General features: G+C 40.5%; 2 protein-coding genes across 2 annotated transcripts in view; one reads left to right on the forward strand and one right to left on the reverse strand.

The window, feature by feature from the left end:
* Positions 1 to 18,787, reverse strand: part of LOC108086682 (exostosin-1) — a 65,795-nt gene that overhangs the window by 34,811 nt on the left and 12,197 nt on the right. The gene's annotated exons all lie outside the window — the stretch shown is intronic.
* LOC108086684 lies at positions 7,769 to 10,210 on the forward strand. Its single transcript, XM_043208323.1, has 3 exons — positions 7,769 to 7,982; positions 8,098 to 8,171; positions 8,481 to 10,210. The coding sequence occupies exons 1-3, from the start codon at positions 7,968 to 7,970 to the stop codon at positions 9,829 to 9,831; spliced, it is 1,440 nt and encodes a 479-aa protein (XP_043064258.1). The 5' UTR covers positions 7,769 to 7,967; the 3' UTR covers positions 9,832 to 10,210.

The raw sequence follows: 18,787 nt of genomic DNA on the forward strand, positions 1-18,787 counted from the left end.
TTCGATTTTATTGAATCGCTTGGGTTTGTTGCCTTACATCGCAATCGCAATCGGGAAATGCTTACACAAACACAAAATCGAATGTGGCAGTGGCAGTTGGATTAAACTGCTCCGATTGTTCTTCAGTTGGCATAAACAGCGGCGTCAAAATCAATTGCAATAAAGCAACCGCAAGCAAGAAGAGGACGATGGGATGATTCCGCTTAGATACGGCCAGAAATCTGAGCTGACCGTCAGTCGGGCAGCAATTGAAACAAAAGATGAACATTGCGACAGCGACACTAACAATGAAACCCCCACACTCACCCTCACACACACACAATACACGCACAATCACAAACAGGGCAGCACCCACACAAACACACTCGGCCACGGACAGTAAACGTTTTCGAGTGTATGGCTAAGCAAAATGGCAGCAGGAGCTCTGCACTTAAAAAAAAACTAAGACAAACACTCAATACTCATAAAGTAATAATAAAATTGTAGTAAAATTTCTTGCAGATATCTAAAAAAAAAAAATTAAATTAATTTGTGACAATTAAATTAATAACAAATATTATTAACTTTGAAATTTAGAATTTTTTTTTAAGTGATTCAAAGAAGCTTTCGCATCAGCAGTCGAGCAGAAAAGGAGAAGCTTCTGGTGAAAAAAGGAATAGAATCCAGTGAGCAGGATAAGGCTGTTTCGGTTGTGTGTATGTGCAATTTCCTTCTGCTTGGCTTGCAGTTGAGCAAATTTCATACACAATGAGCCACGGCGGCTGCCCCACTTCACCTCTTTGCACCACCGAACTATATAGTCGGCCAAAAAACTAAACCAAGCCAAACCAAACCAAACCCGGCAACACAGCAGATTGGGCAGCGCTGATTTCCGTTGTCCGACAACTGGGAGTATCCTTACTCCTTGCAGAAGGCAAGGAACGTCTGCCTTTGCTTCTGGATTCCAAGGACGAAAGGAGGACAAGGGAAAAGCGGCAGCTAAGCCATAAGTTATTTGATTTAATCAGCGTGTCGTGGCCGCCGGCGAATTCTGAGGTTACGGCTCCAGAATCGAAATGAAACAAAATGTGTGCGTATCAATGGGCAGGGAAAATCACAAAACACCATCGCAAAAGCCCCGGAAAAAATGGGTCACTTCTGTCGGAGTAGATTTATTTGCTTAAATTTCGTTTTCCTTTATATAAATGTAAGTGTCCAGCCCAACCAAATGTATTTATTATGGCAAAATTGAAATAAATCAACTTTATAAGAGCGGTAATTTAATTACCAAGATGTTTAAAATATTGCTATAGAAATATTAAATTGATTCTGTCAGGTATTTATCTATGCTTTACTGATTTAACATTACAAAGTGAATTCCAGAACCCCACTTCAAATAATTCCACAAAGAATGGATTATTCACAGCAATAAGCCAAAATCTTTCAATCCATCAATTCATTTGATAATCAAATTGAAAACCAATTTGCCGCCGTGGGACACGCTAATGATACGAATAAATTGATACAACAATTTGTTTGTCAATTTATTTCCATAACAAGTTTGATTGAATATGACAGCCGTGGCAGCCGAAACAGCCCATCATCAATGGCGATGCAAGTGTATTGAAGGCACGAAAAATGTGGCAAGGGAAGGGCATTTTATGGGGCATCAGGGATTCTGCAAATACTCGCTTTTTGTCGTGCGTCGTGTAAATTAATTTAGGACTGGTTGGCAGATGTACAAAGCGCAGAGACAGAGAGAGAGATGGCGACCACATTAATATAAATTAAGTACAGCTGCGAAAAAAATAATAGCACCACCTACTCGAGCAATGTTTGGATAGTCACCCTACCTATATTTTTAGCTTTATCAGAACGTGCAATACCTTTTTGGAATCGAATCGCAACCAAGAAACAATAAATGAAAAACAAATGTTGATGTTTGTTTTAGTTTTTCAATAATTCAAGAAGTTTTATCAAAACTCATAAAACTTAACGAAAAAAATAATAGCACCACTTTTTAAAAATGGTTTTAAAATTACAGGAACTACCAAAAATCATGAGATATTAGTATTGAACTATTAAATCTATGTTATATTCTTCATTTAATACTTTGTGATGTATCCTTTATTGGAAATAACAGCTGCGCAGCATCTTTGCATGGAGTCAACTATGTCCTGGCATCGATTTATGGGAATTGAGTCCAGGACTCCTTAATTACTTCCCAAAGGGATCCAATGAATGTTGCTTTTGATGCAGCGACTGCCTTCTTGACGTCCGACCACAGATTCTCTAGTGGGTTAAGGTCTGGAGACTGCGGAGGCCACTCCATAACGTTCACAGAGTTGTCCCCATACTATTTATTTGCCTTTTTGCTGGTATGTTTTGGGTCATTATCTTTTTGGAAGACCCACACGAGCGGCATTTCATATTCTGCCAAAGGTAGCTTACTCGTTTCCATGATATCTACGTATACATGCCGATCCATGATGGTTTTGATCCAATGTATCGGGCCTACTCCGTAATACGAAAAACAGGCCCATACCAGCACACAACACCCTCCATGCTTTATGGTCTTTATGGCCTTTGTGATGTACTGGGGTTTGTTTTCTGAGTTCCTTGGACGTCTGACATACGATCTGGATCCTTTTCCACCAAACATAACCACCTCGCTCTCATCTGACCATAAAATACCCCTACTCTGTTTGGGTGACCAATTTGCATGATCCTTGGCTAATTTTATTCGCTTAGATACATTTCTGGCATTTAATAGTGGTACCTTTTGTGGGCTGCAGGCTTTAAGATTATGTTGCCTATGATATGCAAGCACAGTTTACTAAGTCGCATTTATTTTAGGCTCCACTTAAAGCTCAGTAGCAGATTTGAAAGGATCCTTCTTGCTCTGACAAATCAATCGATTGACATGAAGGGGGGTCATAGATCGCTTTCGTCCTTATGTTTCAAGGATTTTCAGGTTTTTCGTTATAGTTTAGAGCATTCTTAATCATTTTATGTGAACATCCGACCAATCGACCAACTTCCCTGTACGATTTTCCATCCTTTATAAGCTTTTGGATGATATCACGTTTTTCCTCAGTGTAGTGCTTTCCACGCCCCATTTCAATGATATTGTCAAACTTTTTATGATCAAAATATTGAAATTATAGACTAATCTTATTGCCACTTTCTTTGTATTAAGGCTATTCAGCAAAATATGGGGTATTTGCTAATAAATGTGGTAGTGGTGCTATTATTTTTTTCGCCATTTTTTGGGCTTTTTTAATAAAATATTTAAAAATAAATATATAGGCAGAATTTTAAATCATGGTAACACATTTTTTGGTTAGAAAGAATACTAAAGATTACAAAAAAATTTTATGTTGAAATAAACAAGCACTGAAAACAATTTTATTTTACCCAGAAAAAAATGTATTGGAGTGGTGCTATTATTTTTTTCGCCACTGTACATGGCCCGGCAGAAACGGCTAAAAAAATGCTTTCAGCGCCCATTACGAACCGGCTATGGTCTGTTCTAATCTAATTTATGCCCTAAATGGCTCACTGGCCTGGGGTATCTGAGTTTCTGGAGGTGAAAAAGGTCTGGACCAACTAAGAATTTAAAGGAAAGATAACTTTGAAGCACCAATGTTACATTTCAGTCCATAAGACATAAAAAAGCAAAGAAATGTTTCAGAAAATAATCTTATGCTTTTTACAAATTTAAGGTACGCAAAACTGATAGAGAAATTCCTAGAATTTAATCGTTAATAAATACGTTTTGTAGTTTGCTTTCCATATGGCTTTAAGCACCCCAGTATTCACGACAATTACTCCACGAACCAGCAAAAAATACGTGTATAAGTATACAACACTTACCATATTGACTTATGGTTCAACTTTAATCTGCAGCCCTTTATTCGCAGCAATTGATAAAACGGTTTTCACCGGGGAAAAAACACCCCATTCATAGCGAAGAATGCCCTGAAATGGGTCAATTAAATATTGATTGGGACCGGTTGCAGGCCACAGCCAAAAAAAAAAAAAAAAAAAAAAAAGGAGTAAAAACGGAAGGGAAGCCGGACTGGCGGGCAATGGCGGACCCAAAAGCCATTCGGCGGGCTGTCATCGCCAGTGCGGCTCCAATGACAATAAAGTGCAATAACCAGACACAGGGACCATTGAACCAGCCCGGGCAGCCCAGTGGAGTCCCGCTCCTGACCACTAATCCAAACATAATCTAAAATAATTGAGTATGCCCGGCACAGGACGCGAAGCTTTTTTCCGGGGCCTCCATCCCCCCGTCCGAACACTCTGAATAATTTATGCGCGCATTAAATAAGCTTAAAATGTGTGTGCGGGCTATGCTTTTTCTTTTAGTGTTCCAAATGGAGTGGGTCTATCTGGTATCTGCTATCTGGTTACTGGTAGCTGGTATCTGTGTGTGGCCCGCGGCCATTGTCTGCCACACTTCGGCTTACATGGGTTAATGCCTGGAACGGGAGAGGGAACGGGACCCTTGTGCGTTGCCAAGAGGCTATGGCTTATGACATAAGTTTATGTTTTCTCCCCGCTGCGGAGACCGAAACTCGGCGAGTTGTCGCCTTCGCGGCGAAATCGCCAGGGGTTATGCAGCATTTACTCCAACCGAAGCTTATCTATGCAACTTCAAAGCTTTTGTGATGGCCCAGTCACATTCACATGAGTTTACAATCCATGGACGTTGAGCTGCAGCAAACGTGGCGTATGCGCAATATCTCCAGCTTCTTCATCCTCATCCTCATCCTCTTCATCTTCTTCTTTTTCGCCATCTTTTGTGTTACGAGCATAAAATGGTGTCGCAAAACTGCAACCGGAGCAGAGCATCGACAAAAAATAAAACCCAGAAAAAAACCGGAACAACAGAAGGGCCCCTGGCTTTAAATCAGTGCAGGGCACCAACAACAACAACAAAAACAGCAAAAACAACAAGGACACAGGGATACTGCTGAGACTCCAGTAAAAAAAAATCAGGGAAAGGACGAAGGGTTGAAGGGAATTCAACTGGCGGACGTCAGGTAAATGCATTTTTACCCTCGCAAAATAAACGTAAATATAATATTAAGTGCAGCAGCAGCAACAACAACAACGCCATCAATATCAACAAATTGGTTTATGCAAGGAAAACAGCAGCAGAAAATGAACGGGGTACGAAAATATATATATTTTTAAAAGCAAATGGGGTTTAAGAATTAAATTCATTTTTAAAGAAAAGCAAAAAATCAAATGCCTTCATAACGTAATGCTACAATAAAGAACGACTATTTTTGTGACTTTTTCTGCACGATTCTATGCAATAAACTGCATCATCAACGACAACTTTTCGAAGTCATCTGTAAATCAGTTGACTTCCATTGTCCACTGCTGGATTTCTCATGTCAGCGACTATCGATCCGTATCAATCGGGGTTCGGTTATCTGGCCTACTTCCATTGCTTGTCAAAGTTGTTCCAGGAGGCAATGCTTTTGTTATCCTTCGAGCCTGGGTTATCTGGCCGAAAAGAGTGTCTGCCCTGAGACCCGAAATGCGAATGTTATCAACGTTTTAGATACAAGCCGAAAGGGACTAGATGGAAAAATCTGTGGTATCGGGCGAAATTCGAGCTCATACAATTTGCAGTTAGCTCTCGCCTTATGCTTGGCCAACTGATACAGGATACCAATCCCGCACTCTCTTCACCAACTCACGTTCCCTCCAGGCATTTGTCTGCACTAAGAGAAATAGTTTACCAAATCTTCAAGATTTTCTGTTGTTTTAATTTCGGATTTTTTATATAAAGAAAATGTATTATAAGCTCAGCTAGCATGATATAATCAAATTATATTTTATTATTATATTTTCAACCTTTCTATCACAATAAACAACTAAGTAATAATAATAGTTTGATTTTAAGTAGAGTAAATACGTTTTTTTCTGTCGGTGTGCGTGTGTGCTGGTTCATTGTTGCTGCGGCTTGTTTGGTTTTATTGTGTTTATATTTGGCTTAGGGCATCAATTTGCTTTTATGCAAGGACGACTACGACGGCAAGGAGTTCAGGACTCAGGCTGTAAGCCAGCATTATCGGCAAAGTCAGGCTAGGCAGCAATAACACAAATATGTCTATACTCGTATGCTTGTGCATGTGTAGCATGTACCATATACTCGTACAAAGGGGCATATTGCATTAGCTGCTACTGCCACAATGTTGCATCGATTACATAATCCATTTACACAAATGGCATTTTAAATACATTATTGACTGAAGCGTGGAGCGCGTATTGAACAAGGCTTCAGTTCGTTCAACGTTGCGTATGCGTAATGTGCAAGAGCAACGAAAGAGCAGTGCAAACTCAATAGATGTGTTCGTGTGAGTGGATGGTTATATATAGATACGCATTAAATTCTCTCTATTTAACAGATGTTTAATTAGTGCACAAATGCAATTACTGCAACTTGATAAGCTCGTAAAGGGCAAGGCGAAAGCGACTTAAAATGGCTTAAGACATTGGCTTACATTTATTATAACTGGCACAGATAACACATCGTTTAATTAAACATTGTTGAAGTCCATTGATACGGCAAAGGCTTAGATGATTAAGTTATTTCCAGGCCTTTCCATATGCTACGGTGTTGATTCAAATTTAATTCTACAGCTTTTCTCAAGTTAATAACGATTCAAATTTCATAAGCTGCAGCTGCAAGAACTGAACAGTCAAATTATTTGCTTTAACCAGACACACATTAGATATTTAGTCATATTTACGCAGCACGAGCAAATAGATGGGAGAAGTCAAAGCAAATATAAATCTCAAATTAATTCGAACTGATGTCAATAGTTAGCATTGACTTCACAGCTGACAAACAGGGATTTAAATTACAAACGAATTACTCTCAACTACAGAAATTTCTCAAATGACCACTCGACGAAAACAAAAAGATATTTCATTAAATATTTTTGCAGTTGACACACGACTCTTGATAATGAGGCATTTGACTTTGAAGTGGCGCCACCTGCCGCAGAGATATTTGCGTTCGAGTGCAGCACTCCGATCAAACATAAAAAGTACCCAAACAAACATCAACAGCATTACCATATGGCCATCATTAAAATGATGATGATGAGCAGAAAAGTGCACACACGCCACAAAGCCATTTACCGAACTGAATCGTTTGGCACGTTTCGGCCCACAGATGGCGTATTGATGATGATTGTATGCACATCGCATGGACGACGATGATGAGGATGCAATGCCTGACGCCGATAAATTGAAGTGTAGGCAACAAAGCAGGGGCTGAAATCGCTCATTAATAAATATTAAGTCATAATTAAACAGTTGCACTGGTGCCTGGTGCAAATCGAAGCTTTTGATGAGATTTAAGAAATATTTAAAATACGAGTATATTCACAGCCTTCACGCCACCCGGTAGGCAGCTGCAAAATGCAGGCGAAATCAAGCAGCAAGAAAATGCACACGGAAACTAAAGCCGCATAGAAATGGATAGTAGAAGCGATGAAAAAATAGCAAAGCAAGAAAAAAATACAAAAATAAAGGAAGGAAAATCAAGCAGCCAGACAAAACCACAGGCACTAAAGATACCGAAAAGTAATGGAACTAATTGCTCGTCGAAAGGCGGCCAGGCTATCAGTCAAAAACCCATTGTTCCCCAATGAAAGTGAAAATGCCAATGCCAAGCTCAAAGCCAACTAGCTGCAATAATTGGAGCAACTGCAACTTGCAACCTGCAGCCAGTAGCTAGTAGCTAGTAGCTGGTAGCTGGTAGCAACTTGCAACAACCAATTGGCAACTGCAAGTATATAAAAGCAAGTGCTTGACGCGCAGGCGCCGACAGTTGAAATTCGCCAACAGCCGCGAATCGAGCTCTTAATTCGAAAATCTGCACTCGCCAATCGCTATTGCTGGAATATTCAAATCGAGCGCTGTGGGAATTTTCGCGTCTATTATTGGCCAACATGAGGAAGCATTGCGTAAGTAAGCCAGAAATGGATTACCAAGGAAGTGTAACACATCACATCAGCTAATTGGCACTGTCAATCGATTTCGCATCCGGTCTCATTTGGATTACCCCAACTTTTGTCGTAGATCAATGGAATTTGGCTGCTCTTGCTGTTAAAGCTGATTTTGGTCAGGTGCGAGCAGTCGGGAGAGGATCAAAGGTGAGTCTAATAGGATTCTTGAATAAATAAAATAGTGATTTTAATATTATAGCAAACAAAAATTGATTAATAAAAATCCAAGGATTCTAAAGTAAGATATATGATAAAAGAAAGTGTCGAACTATTAAATAACTTTCCTAAAAACACGAATGTAGCCAATAAAAGAGTTCGAGTGACTAGGTAACAAATCTTTTTACTACTATCCAGTATTTATAGTCTTTCAATGAACCACGTATACTTCTTTCTCAGTTTATGATCGCCTTTAAGAGCTCATAAAACCCCAAACTTTTACTTTCACTTTCCGCGCAGAATCCAGCGTCGTTTTATGTGGCAAGATATGAACAACTCGGTGATGGGCGGCGTATTGGGACGGATGTTCAAGGGAGCCCGGGCGATGAAGTCGATGCTGACGGATCTCATGCCGAACACGGCGGGATATAGCCATAAATCCACCATGGAATTCCTGCCCACGGAGACGACGCGTGTGAAGTACATCATCCGCAATCCGCACAACAACAAACCGATGAAAATCATCAAGATGCGACCGTCGTCGAAGAAGGTTGTCAAGCTGAGGAGACCCGTGCCGAAGACCACGATCACGGAGTCCACGGTGATGATCTCCCACGCAGTTCACAACGACAACCGCATGAGGCAGTTGGAAAAGGAGCAGGAGCTGATTGCCGAGGGCAAGGCACCGATAACCAGTGATGAGGCCATCATGGATAAGTACTTCAAGAAGCGAACCCGAGGCGGCTCCCCCAACGAAGTGGTCTCCGGCAAGATCATGGAGTACCAGAGTTGGAAGCCCGTCTACAAGCCGGGTGAAACGCCCTCCTCTTTTGTTACCCTAAAACCCCAACCTTTGACCCGTTTGCACACGGATATATCCAGTGGAGATCACGAAATGCTGCCCAAGCCCGAGAAACTGGTGAGCTACGAGTACGAGAGGGACGAGGAGGAGGAGGCGGAGAACGAGGTGGCCAAGCAAACGGGTCACCACTACGAGGTCACCGAGCACACAGGCGAATCCGGTGGTGAAGAGGATACCGTGGAGTCGGTGGGTTCGATGGAGGGAGGTTTTGTGCCCAGTCAGGGGATGATTTTCAGGTCGCCGCCACCGCAGCAACTTCCACCGAGGCCCAGACACCGACCCACCTCCACGACGACCACCACCACCACCAGCACCACCGAGGCGCCCAATTATCCGGCGTCGTTTTTGAAGAAATACCGCGAAAGGGAGGCAGCCATGAGCACCACCACCAGGCGGCCTCGAAAGCACCACCACCCGAAGGAGTTCTATGTGATCCGCGAGGGCGAGGACTCCACCGAGGGCAGCACCACTCCGCCCTCCTTCTCGATGAGCAGCTTGCGGGCCCGTCTCCAGGATCAGCAGCGCCACCAGAAGCAGCAGCAAAAGCAGCAACTGGAGGATGAGGAACTGGAGGCGGCGCTCGTGGATGCGATGCACGGCGACAAGTGGCCATCGGAGGTGGCGCACAGTGGCTTCCAGCTGGCCAGTCCCATTGGTCCGAGTGCCGTGGCCTTCGAGCAGCCGTTGGCCAAGGCGCCAAGGGGTCAATACAAACGCCAGACCCGCGACAACATTCGCCAACGCGGATCCGTCAAGTTTGGCGATAAGCCCTACTACGATGAAGTCTGAGGAGCGAGGGAACCAAAGAGCCGAAGGCTACACGGTCAGAAAATACTAACTAAATTGCGTAGTTTTGTATACCAAATTCTGTGACATGTGAAAATTCGCTAAAGAGCAATGACATTTCGGACTCTTGATTAATTTATAACAAGACAAAGATTTTATTCAGTTCAAAAATGTACAAGTCAAAATTATAACAATATTTATAACTAGCATAGAAAGACAACAAAGTGTTACAAGTAAATCTAAACAATAAACTAGGAAAACTGTATTTAAAAATACATTTACAATTTAAAGCAAGTGTGCAATAAAGAAATTTAAAAGTAACATTAACACATTTTTATTTTATGGTAACCAAATAAGAAGGATTTAATTTCAATGTTTTTCCCCTGTGTCGGCTTAACTGTTAACCACATTTGAACTTTTTTTAATTGGCTTATCTAAGATTTAAGACTAGCGTTTCTCGCCGGGGAAAAGCAAGCCGAAACCGAAACATTTGAACAGCAATTTCCCATTGAGTTGCATTTCATTCGCGGCACGGAGTCAATGCACCCGAGGCACGCAATAATATGCAGCATGCCGCAACGGACTTAAAACTCTGGAAATATTTTGACTTTTAATTAATGCCAGTTAGCTATTTTCGCTCGGATGTTTATGTGTGTGTTATCGCATTCCGCTTAGCAGCTAGCATTTGACAACTAATTTAAAAAGTTTACATGGCCGACAGCCTTGGGCGCTGAAATCGAGAGCATTGCGGCGAAGTGGGTTAAACCTGCTATAAATTCCAGAACAAAAGCCATAAGACACACTGTGCAAAAGGGATGGGTATAGCGGATAGGGGATAGGATAGGGGGAGCAAAAGAGATAGCCAGATGGAGGGGAGAACAAAGAAAAGCGCATTTCCACTTTGAGTGCGGTTTTTAATCAACTAAAGCACCGCCAACAACAAACTGCAACTGAATTAAAAAACTCAGAATGCCCACTAAAACCCAAGGAAAGGGAAAATGGAAAAGGGGAAATGGGGAAGAGGGAAAGGGGATGGAAAGCAAAGAGAGAACGCGATAAACTTTAAATGAAACGACATGTCGGCTTAACTGGCAAGGGAAAATGCAGGGAAACGCCGGAAAACTGGGGAGCCTACAGATTGGAATTGCCGATAGCCAACAATGCAATAAAAGTAAGATAAGAGAATTCTAAACTGTGGGATGGGCCAGGGAAAAATAATGATTTCAGTTGAGTTTACATCGATATATTTTGCCGAAGATTCAGATTTCAATATATTATTTTATTATTAATAAATAACTAAGCAAACATACCTAAACAAGCTAAATTAATGTTCTTTGGTAACTATAATTTTGTTTTAACATCACATACAAACTTAAAGGAATTGTAGCCAGAATTTTCTTTGGCATGCTAAAAATTAATCTTTCAGAAGCCATTAACTTTGTTTTCATCCAAAAAACCCCAAGCTAAACTAAGTTTTCTATTTTATTTAGCACTTTTTCTTCGCAAGAAACTTTGGCAAACTTTCGTTTATCAAGAAATTAGATGCTTTATATACTCTCAATACTTGTGCAAGATTTTCGTAGAAAATAAAATTTCTCTCTGTTAAAAAATATGACTGCAAATCTACGGAAAAGTCAAATTTGCCAGCGAAGAGTGGAATCAAGATGTACTTTAGCTGGAGAGCAGGTGAGTGGCTGGCAATAACAAATTGTGTGTTGTGTTGTCGGCCACGCCCTTCGGCGAAGTCTCTCACCTACGCCCACGAAAACAGCAAACAAAAGTTGGCAAGTTGAATTTGCCTTTTTTCAAGGACATTATTGGGACATGGCTGTGCTGACTTCTTTTTGTGCATATTTGGGTGGGTTCGAAGCCCAGGGCCCATGTCGACCTATACACCTGTCCGACTGGCAGGAAACGTGTCCCCACCGCCCTCCTGCCACGCCTCCTAATCCCGCCCCGAAGGCTGTCCCACTGTCGAGTGCACCAAATACAAATTAGAATTTAAATGAACAATGCAACCAGAGCGGAAGTTTCTGCGAGTGTGAGTGGATTTCAATAGAGGTGAGTGGGTATTAGTAAAAACACTGAGACAAAATCAATGACATATGTTTATAAAAATTGTAAGTGTTGAAAATGGAAATGTTATATAATACTTTGGATAAAAAAATATTTAATTGTATTTTCGTTTAAAACATATAATTTTAATCATTGAATGTACTTACGGAATATTTATATAGTACCAACAAATTTATTTTATTTTATAAACCGAAAATCAAGGGTTTTCAGACTCTGTTTAATTTAGTTAATTTTTTTTCATTGCATTGAGTACAGTATATGTGTGGGTGACATTATGGGTGGCATTGCACGTAGAACGCGTGGGCTAGCAACATCACCAACAACAACAACAACAACAACAGCAGCAAAAAGAACTCCTGGCAATGGCCATAATGTCATACAGTTTGGCGCGTACTTTTTGTCACTTTCCCACTGCCTCTCTTCACCCAACTTCGCCTCTTCTTCTTCAACGTGCTCTTTTTGGGGGTATTTCGTGAAAACTGAAAATAAGAGGAAGAAAAAGTTTCGAGATTTTTGCACTGAAGGCGATGTCAAACTGGGTCGCTTCAACTCAATGTCAAACGGATTAATGGAATTTCCCCACGAACAATTTTCGGAAAAATGCAGCCAATGTTCGAAGTCGGGAGAAGAAATTGAAAATTATCATTCTTTAATATCAATATTGAGTTTAAAAAATTCTCAATGAGAGAAGTCAAAGTGGTTGATAAATTTCTATACAAAAATTTAGAAATAGAGAAATAATTGATAAAGTTTTATATAAGCTTTACAAATTTAAAATGGTATTTAAACCGTTTTCAGATTTATGATAATAATAGCTTTTACATTATTTTATAAATAGGTATAATTTAAAAATAATGGTTTTTTTGATAAGTTTTTTGTTATTTATTTCTTGTGGACTGCACGATAATAAAACAATGGGCATGCCAATCAGGATGCAAATCGATTGCGGAAGGCGACTTCGAACGACAATCCTTTTCGGCCATTCTTTTCGAAACGAAATTGTGCGGGGATTCTTCTACAGAGCAGCCGACCAAGTCAATTAAATATTGAAAGAACGTTTAAATTGCGGCCCGGTTAACTGGCGAAACGGTTAAACATGAGCTGCGTGCACTCGCCACTCATTCATTAATTTGCCCGGCACCTTCTGGCGACCTACTGCTGTCAAAGTTGAATTTATTAAAGCGAAATTCTTTTAATTAAAAACGTGACAGGTGAAAAATGGCGGTGGGCGGCGGGCGCTAGGCGGTGGGCAGTGGACAGTGGGCGGTGCACATCAAACTGAATCGTGTTCAAATTATATTAATTATGAAGTCGGACAATTCGACTGAAGCCAATTTGGCTGTGTCGTCACAGCGAACATTGAACTCGCAATCAGCGAAGCCAGCGTATGTGGCACGAGCTGATTCATTTGGCGGAGAAAACATTTTGTTTGCTTTCCGAGAAACCCCCACATACACAGGCAGAAATCAAGGGCGTGGTTGGGTGCAGCTGGCAGCTAGCAGCTAGCAGCGATAGCTCCCTGGCATCGTTTAGCGTCAGGTTGCGAAGTGCGAAATGTTCCCAGCTCGCTAAAAAATTAAATATTCAAATATAGCCGTTGCCACTGCTCAGAGGGAAATCTAAAACTGGGGGAAAAGGCGAAAAGGAGCTGGGCCGTTGCAAAGGAATGCGGGTGGAAAAAGACCCGTTTAGCTTTCGGATCCAGAGCTCTCGAACTGAAGAGGGACACGAGCAGTTGCACACATCCATATGCATATCCTGCAGCCGACAAAAGTGGTCCAAAAATTTTTTATACATATTGCTTTACAATTATTCTCAGAGGAGAATGTTCTTTTATCAGTTCGACGTTTTAAATCTCAAAAGTCATAAAAAGAACAACATTTTTGGATGAATGAGTGGACCAGTTCTGATATCGGAGTGAACGTTGGGGTATTCTACAAAAATTGTTCTACATAATCGCTTAACTCTTGCTCATAAGCTCTTGTTTTTTTTTAACTATAAAGCAGTTGTGGCATTAGTCTTTACCAAATCAGTCGAAAAAAATCATTAACGTAGACACATCGCGGTTTTTCACTTTCTCAATCTTTTAATATTTAATATTTTATTGTGTAGTTTAAAATATATAATTTATAGTTTATTTTTATTAAAAAAAAATGCTGCTAATTTTTATAAAATCGTTTCATCTGTTTATAGCGGAAATGATAACAAATTGTCTTTTGCTAGTTTCAAATTTAATTGAGTCACTTGAAGATGCCGGGTCTTCTAAAACAGGACAGACTATTGGTAAGCTAAAATATTTTAACGATTTGATTGCCTGAGTGAGTACCTCATAGTATTTCTTCAACAGTGATATCACTATCTCTGATATGTTTGGCTCTTACGATCGTTGTGTACATCTTGGTCGACTATCTGCAGAACTTTTTAGGCAAATGTTTCGTTTCCTACATGGCTTCGCTGTTCATGGGCTTTCTATTCCTACTGCTTGACTCATGGGGTTTATCGCAGAGTTTTTGCCTTACAGCAGGTTAGTTGACTGGGTTTTTTGGTGACCAATATTGTATCTCGCTCTCTTAATATCTTTTCCAGGTTTCATAGGTTACTTCTTTGTGATGGCAGCCTTTCTTTGGCTTTCTGTCATCAGTCTGTACCTCTGGATGTTCTTTGGCGGCAACTACCAATTGATAAACTTTCGCATTCTGCCCTTCACAATTTACATTTGGGCTGTTGCAGTTGCCTTGACCGGAATCACTTATTTCGCTGATCAGTTCATTGAAAACAAGAATGTAAAGCCAAGTGTGGGCGCGGAAGGTCATTGTTGGATCTACAGTAAGTTTTCATATTCATTCGAGATTAGGGGTTTTAATAAGTCTAAAACTAATTACAGCTCGAGGTTGGTCTGCCGTGATCTACTTCTTTGGCCCAATCCAACTCATTACAATGTTTAACACAACAATGTATATCATTACGCTTATTCGCATAAAGAGAGTCTGCGAAAAGGTACCAAATGCAAACATAAACATAAACCATGTGTTCCTACGCCTCTTCTTCATTATGGGTGTGTCGTGGAGCTTGGAGATAATATCCTACGCGGTGCAGGATAACCCATTTTGGGCAAACATTTTCGAGTTCGTCGACTATTTGAATTGGTCACAAGGTATCATCCTGTTTGTGCTCTTTGTTTTGAAACGCAACACGCTACAACGTTTATGGAAAAGGTAAGTTATCTGTTATCCTTAAAAATCCTTAATAACCAGTTCTCTATTTGAATAGTGTTTCTTGCGCGAAAACTGAGGACGATAGAATATCTGATGAGTATTTGGTCATAGGAGATAATAACCTCAAATATATTAAAGCGTATCCTGAAATTGGTGAAGAGTTTTTGACCAAAACCAATAATATTTAACTATTTCATAGTTTTCTAAACCAACAATCCTACTATTTATTTTGAATCAACTAACATTTTAAATGTATTCTGAGTACGTAAGATTTATAATGCCCGTATCTTATTAAAACAGCCAAACCAACTGCATTTTTAGTCCAGTTTAATGGGTTCATTCTTGGTAAAGTAAAGCGTTAACGCCAACTTTGTCGGCTGGCAATCATGTGGAACTACAGCCTCCGCTCCAGATTGTCCTCCAGATCCAGATACAGCTGCAGTTCAGCAGTTGCACGGTTCTGCAGCTCGAGTTTATGGCTGAAACTAGCGCAGTTAAAAGCCCAGCGGGCGAGTGAAGATGTGTGTGCATGTGTGTGTATGTGTGTTTGTGTGTGGGTGTTGCCAAGTTTATGCGCAGCTGTGTGAGTGTCTGTGTGTGTTGGCCGTTGAAGTGTAATCAACAGCACGGCGGCAATTACGGCAGACACTTGTGTGGGTGCGAGTAGTCCTGGCTGCAAAAAACCCCCTTCTTGCCATCTTTGCCATCGTTTTCATGTAGGCACAAAAGTTGGCGGTGGTTAATGCAGCACAATTTGCCAAACTGCACTGAGCCGATTTAGCGCAAACTGCTGTAATGCCGAGGAGGAAAATGTGGAAGAACCATCAACACATCAGTGCATTCGCCCTTGCTTTTGGGAATTCCATTCAACGAGTAAAATTAAAGGCTCGATTAACGGATGCGGTTTATAATTCTAATGCACATTACATTTCGCATCGCGAATTGAATTCCTAGCTCCCAAAAAATTACTGCCTGCTTCGCTCTGCTGGAAATTAATCCATGAGGTGGAAATATTGGAACTGGAGTCCATGAATTCATGGCAAACTTTTAACACAGCAATTGATTGGGAAGTTTGAGAGTCTATCAGCTCATTAGGCATCGTTGAAGCTCAACTATTAACAAAATCATTAAATATTTTGTTGAAAATTAGTTTCCTTTCTTCTATTTTAAGCCTCTGCCAATGCTATTAAATACACAAATATTTTCCCAGAATTTTAACCATTTGATTCACCTTTTCTCCTTGTTCGCCGGCATTGATTTTAATAGCTTCGAAATACGAAAAAAGGAGTTCATCCAGGAACAGCGATTGGCTGGATGCTCATATCGATAACCAAACACAAACAGAAAGTTCCTGGGCGATGGAGGGAGGGCCATTCAATTTTTATTAAATAACTTCATGCATGGCAAGTGCTTTGCTGCGAAAGGATTCGGTTCTGTAGTCGATGTGGAGATGGGAATGGGAATGGGAGTGGGGATGTGGATCAGGATGAGGATGTGGATAGGGATGTGGCTGTGGGTGAGGTTGAGGATGTCCTCCTGTCGCTGCTGGATGGCTCTGTCAATAGCAGTCGTAGCTTCTGGAAGGCTGGAGTGCTTCGGCGGAGGGGGCGTGGCAGGAGGATTTTTATTGATACGCCTCGATGCCAGGATCCAAATCGCATATTATCGCGTCGTATGTGTGTGTGTGTGTGTGTCAGTGTGAGTGTGCAAGTGTGGCTGTTGGGCGTATCCTTCCATGTCCTGCGCCTGCATTGATCATTAATCTTTGCAAGCTGCCAACGTGTTCGCCTTTTTCGGACCTCAATTGCCTGGCGAGTGTGAGTGTGTGCATTAAATGGCGGATGAAGTCCATTAGAAAACTATTGAAGCACATTTTGTCGATTGCAGCCAGCAGCCAGCAGTCGGCAGTCGGCAGTCGAGCAGAGCCAAACTCCATATCCTGGCCATGTGGCAGGATGTGGCAGCTGCCGCAATTGAATGCTCTCCTCGCTTTTTAACCCCCTTGACCCCTCAACCCCTCCGGCGAAAACCGAAAAAGAGATTTAAAGCGAAAGCAGCAAGAGCCAGGCTTTCAATTAACCGAAGAAAGAACTGCAATTTGTTGGCCTAATCGAAGTTTCTTTGTATCGAACCAATATAATGCAGCCAATCAAAGAATATGGGCTCCATTATATTTCACATTTGAGCATTTGAACTCGTTCCACTTTTTATTAGAGGAAGAGAGTTTATAACCCTTTAAACTTTATATTGCGATATATGTGGAAAATAAGTTAAGTTAATATAAGTTCATCTGTTTTAAATTCAAGTTGCTTTTTACTACATTCAATTTTGTTTGAAATTTTGTTTTTTTCTGACTTCTTAAACAAAATATTTCCTATTTAATTAGCCGCCAATTCTCAAACTGAACTTCCAAAAGTGGGAAACAAACAAAAGTGGGAAATAAATAAGGTACGCGAGGGTCGAGATGCTCAACCGCAAATAAAGTTCTTTGAGTATTAAGCAAAATAAATAAAATGCAATTTAATATGAAAGAAATAAAAAGGGAAAACATACATCAACGAATCGCGCTTCAGCTCTTTTTGCGCTGGCTTATTTTCCATTTTTGCCCTTTTATGGCATTTGCTGCCTTCTTTTGTTGGTATTTTGCTTAATTATCCACATGAAAAGTCCTTCACAAATTCCACGGGCCAGCGCAAAAAGATGGCGAAGAGGAAAAGCGTGAAATGAAATTACATTAACAGTGGAATAAAAGTGGAAATATGTTAGAAATGCGAGCGGTCCAGAAGTGAGCGTCAAGTGGCAAAATGAAGCTAACTTTGAAGAGATTTTAGCCCGGAGGTGGTTTGCTTGGAGTTTTCGGTGGAAGAAAGGAGAAAAGCGCGAATTCTAGTGGCAGATTCGGTATTTAAAAGTACCCATTGCGAAAGTTTAATGGTCTTCGAAGTGGGTGAAGAAAGTCGGGCATTTCAAGTATATCAAAACAAACTTTTTGGGTAGGTTATATACTCAACTTTATTTTAAAGCAATATCATAAAAAATATATACATGAAATGCTTGTAATATAATTATTTGGAGTTATTCATTAACTGAGAGTGAAAGAAAGTTTTACTTTATTCACTCAAAAGTAGTTTTTTACATCTTTTTTATACATCTGTACAAATTAAATTTGCACACAATTAATTTCGGTCGTTAGCAGCAGACACTGAACGAATGGCCTGATATGAATGGCACGAATCTTCATTGACCAACTGTCTGGCATTCAAGAAAAAAGTTCAAACCGAAACGCTGCCCACAAAGATCCGGCAAAAAGGTTCAAATAGCCCAAATAAATTTGTTGTACTTATTTAGAAATACTCCTTCGGCTTTTCCCTATTGACAAGAGTATTTATTTTTATTTTGGTTAGCTCTTTTTGGGGTTTCTCTTTTATGCAGTTCATTTGCCAACCGAAAGCGAAGAGGGGCTAAAAAAAAATAAACGGCAACGTAAGAAAAAATTTAATTAAATCAAATATATATACATACATATATATTTGTGTACGCGTGGGAAGCTGGCTTTTTAATTTGATTATATGTTTGTGCTGCTGTTTTTATGTATTTTCCCTTCGGCATATGGTTTTTGTTGTTTCAGAAGGCAAAAGACAAATGTTGGGGGACCAAGAGTAAAAACT

The sequence above is a fragment of the Drosophila ficusphila genome, unplaced genomic scaffold (genome assembly GCF_018152265.1).
Source record: "Drosophila ficusphila isolate 14025-0441.05 unplaced genomic scaffold, ASM1815226v1 contig_414, whole genome shotgun sequence".
NCBI lineage: Eukaryota > Metazoa > Arthropoda > Insecta > Diptera > Drosophilidae > Drosophila > Drosophila ficusphila.

Excerpts from the sequence above, each read along its gene's own strand:
- LOC108086684 (XM_043208323.1), top strand. Across the intron at positions 8,172-8,480 it reads CAGTCGGGAGAGGATCAAAG|AATCCAGCGTCGTTTTATGT; the intron begins GTGAGTCTAATA and ends CTTTCCGCGCAG.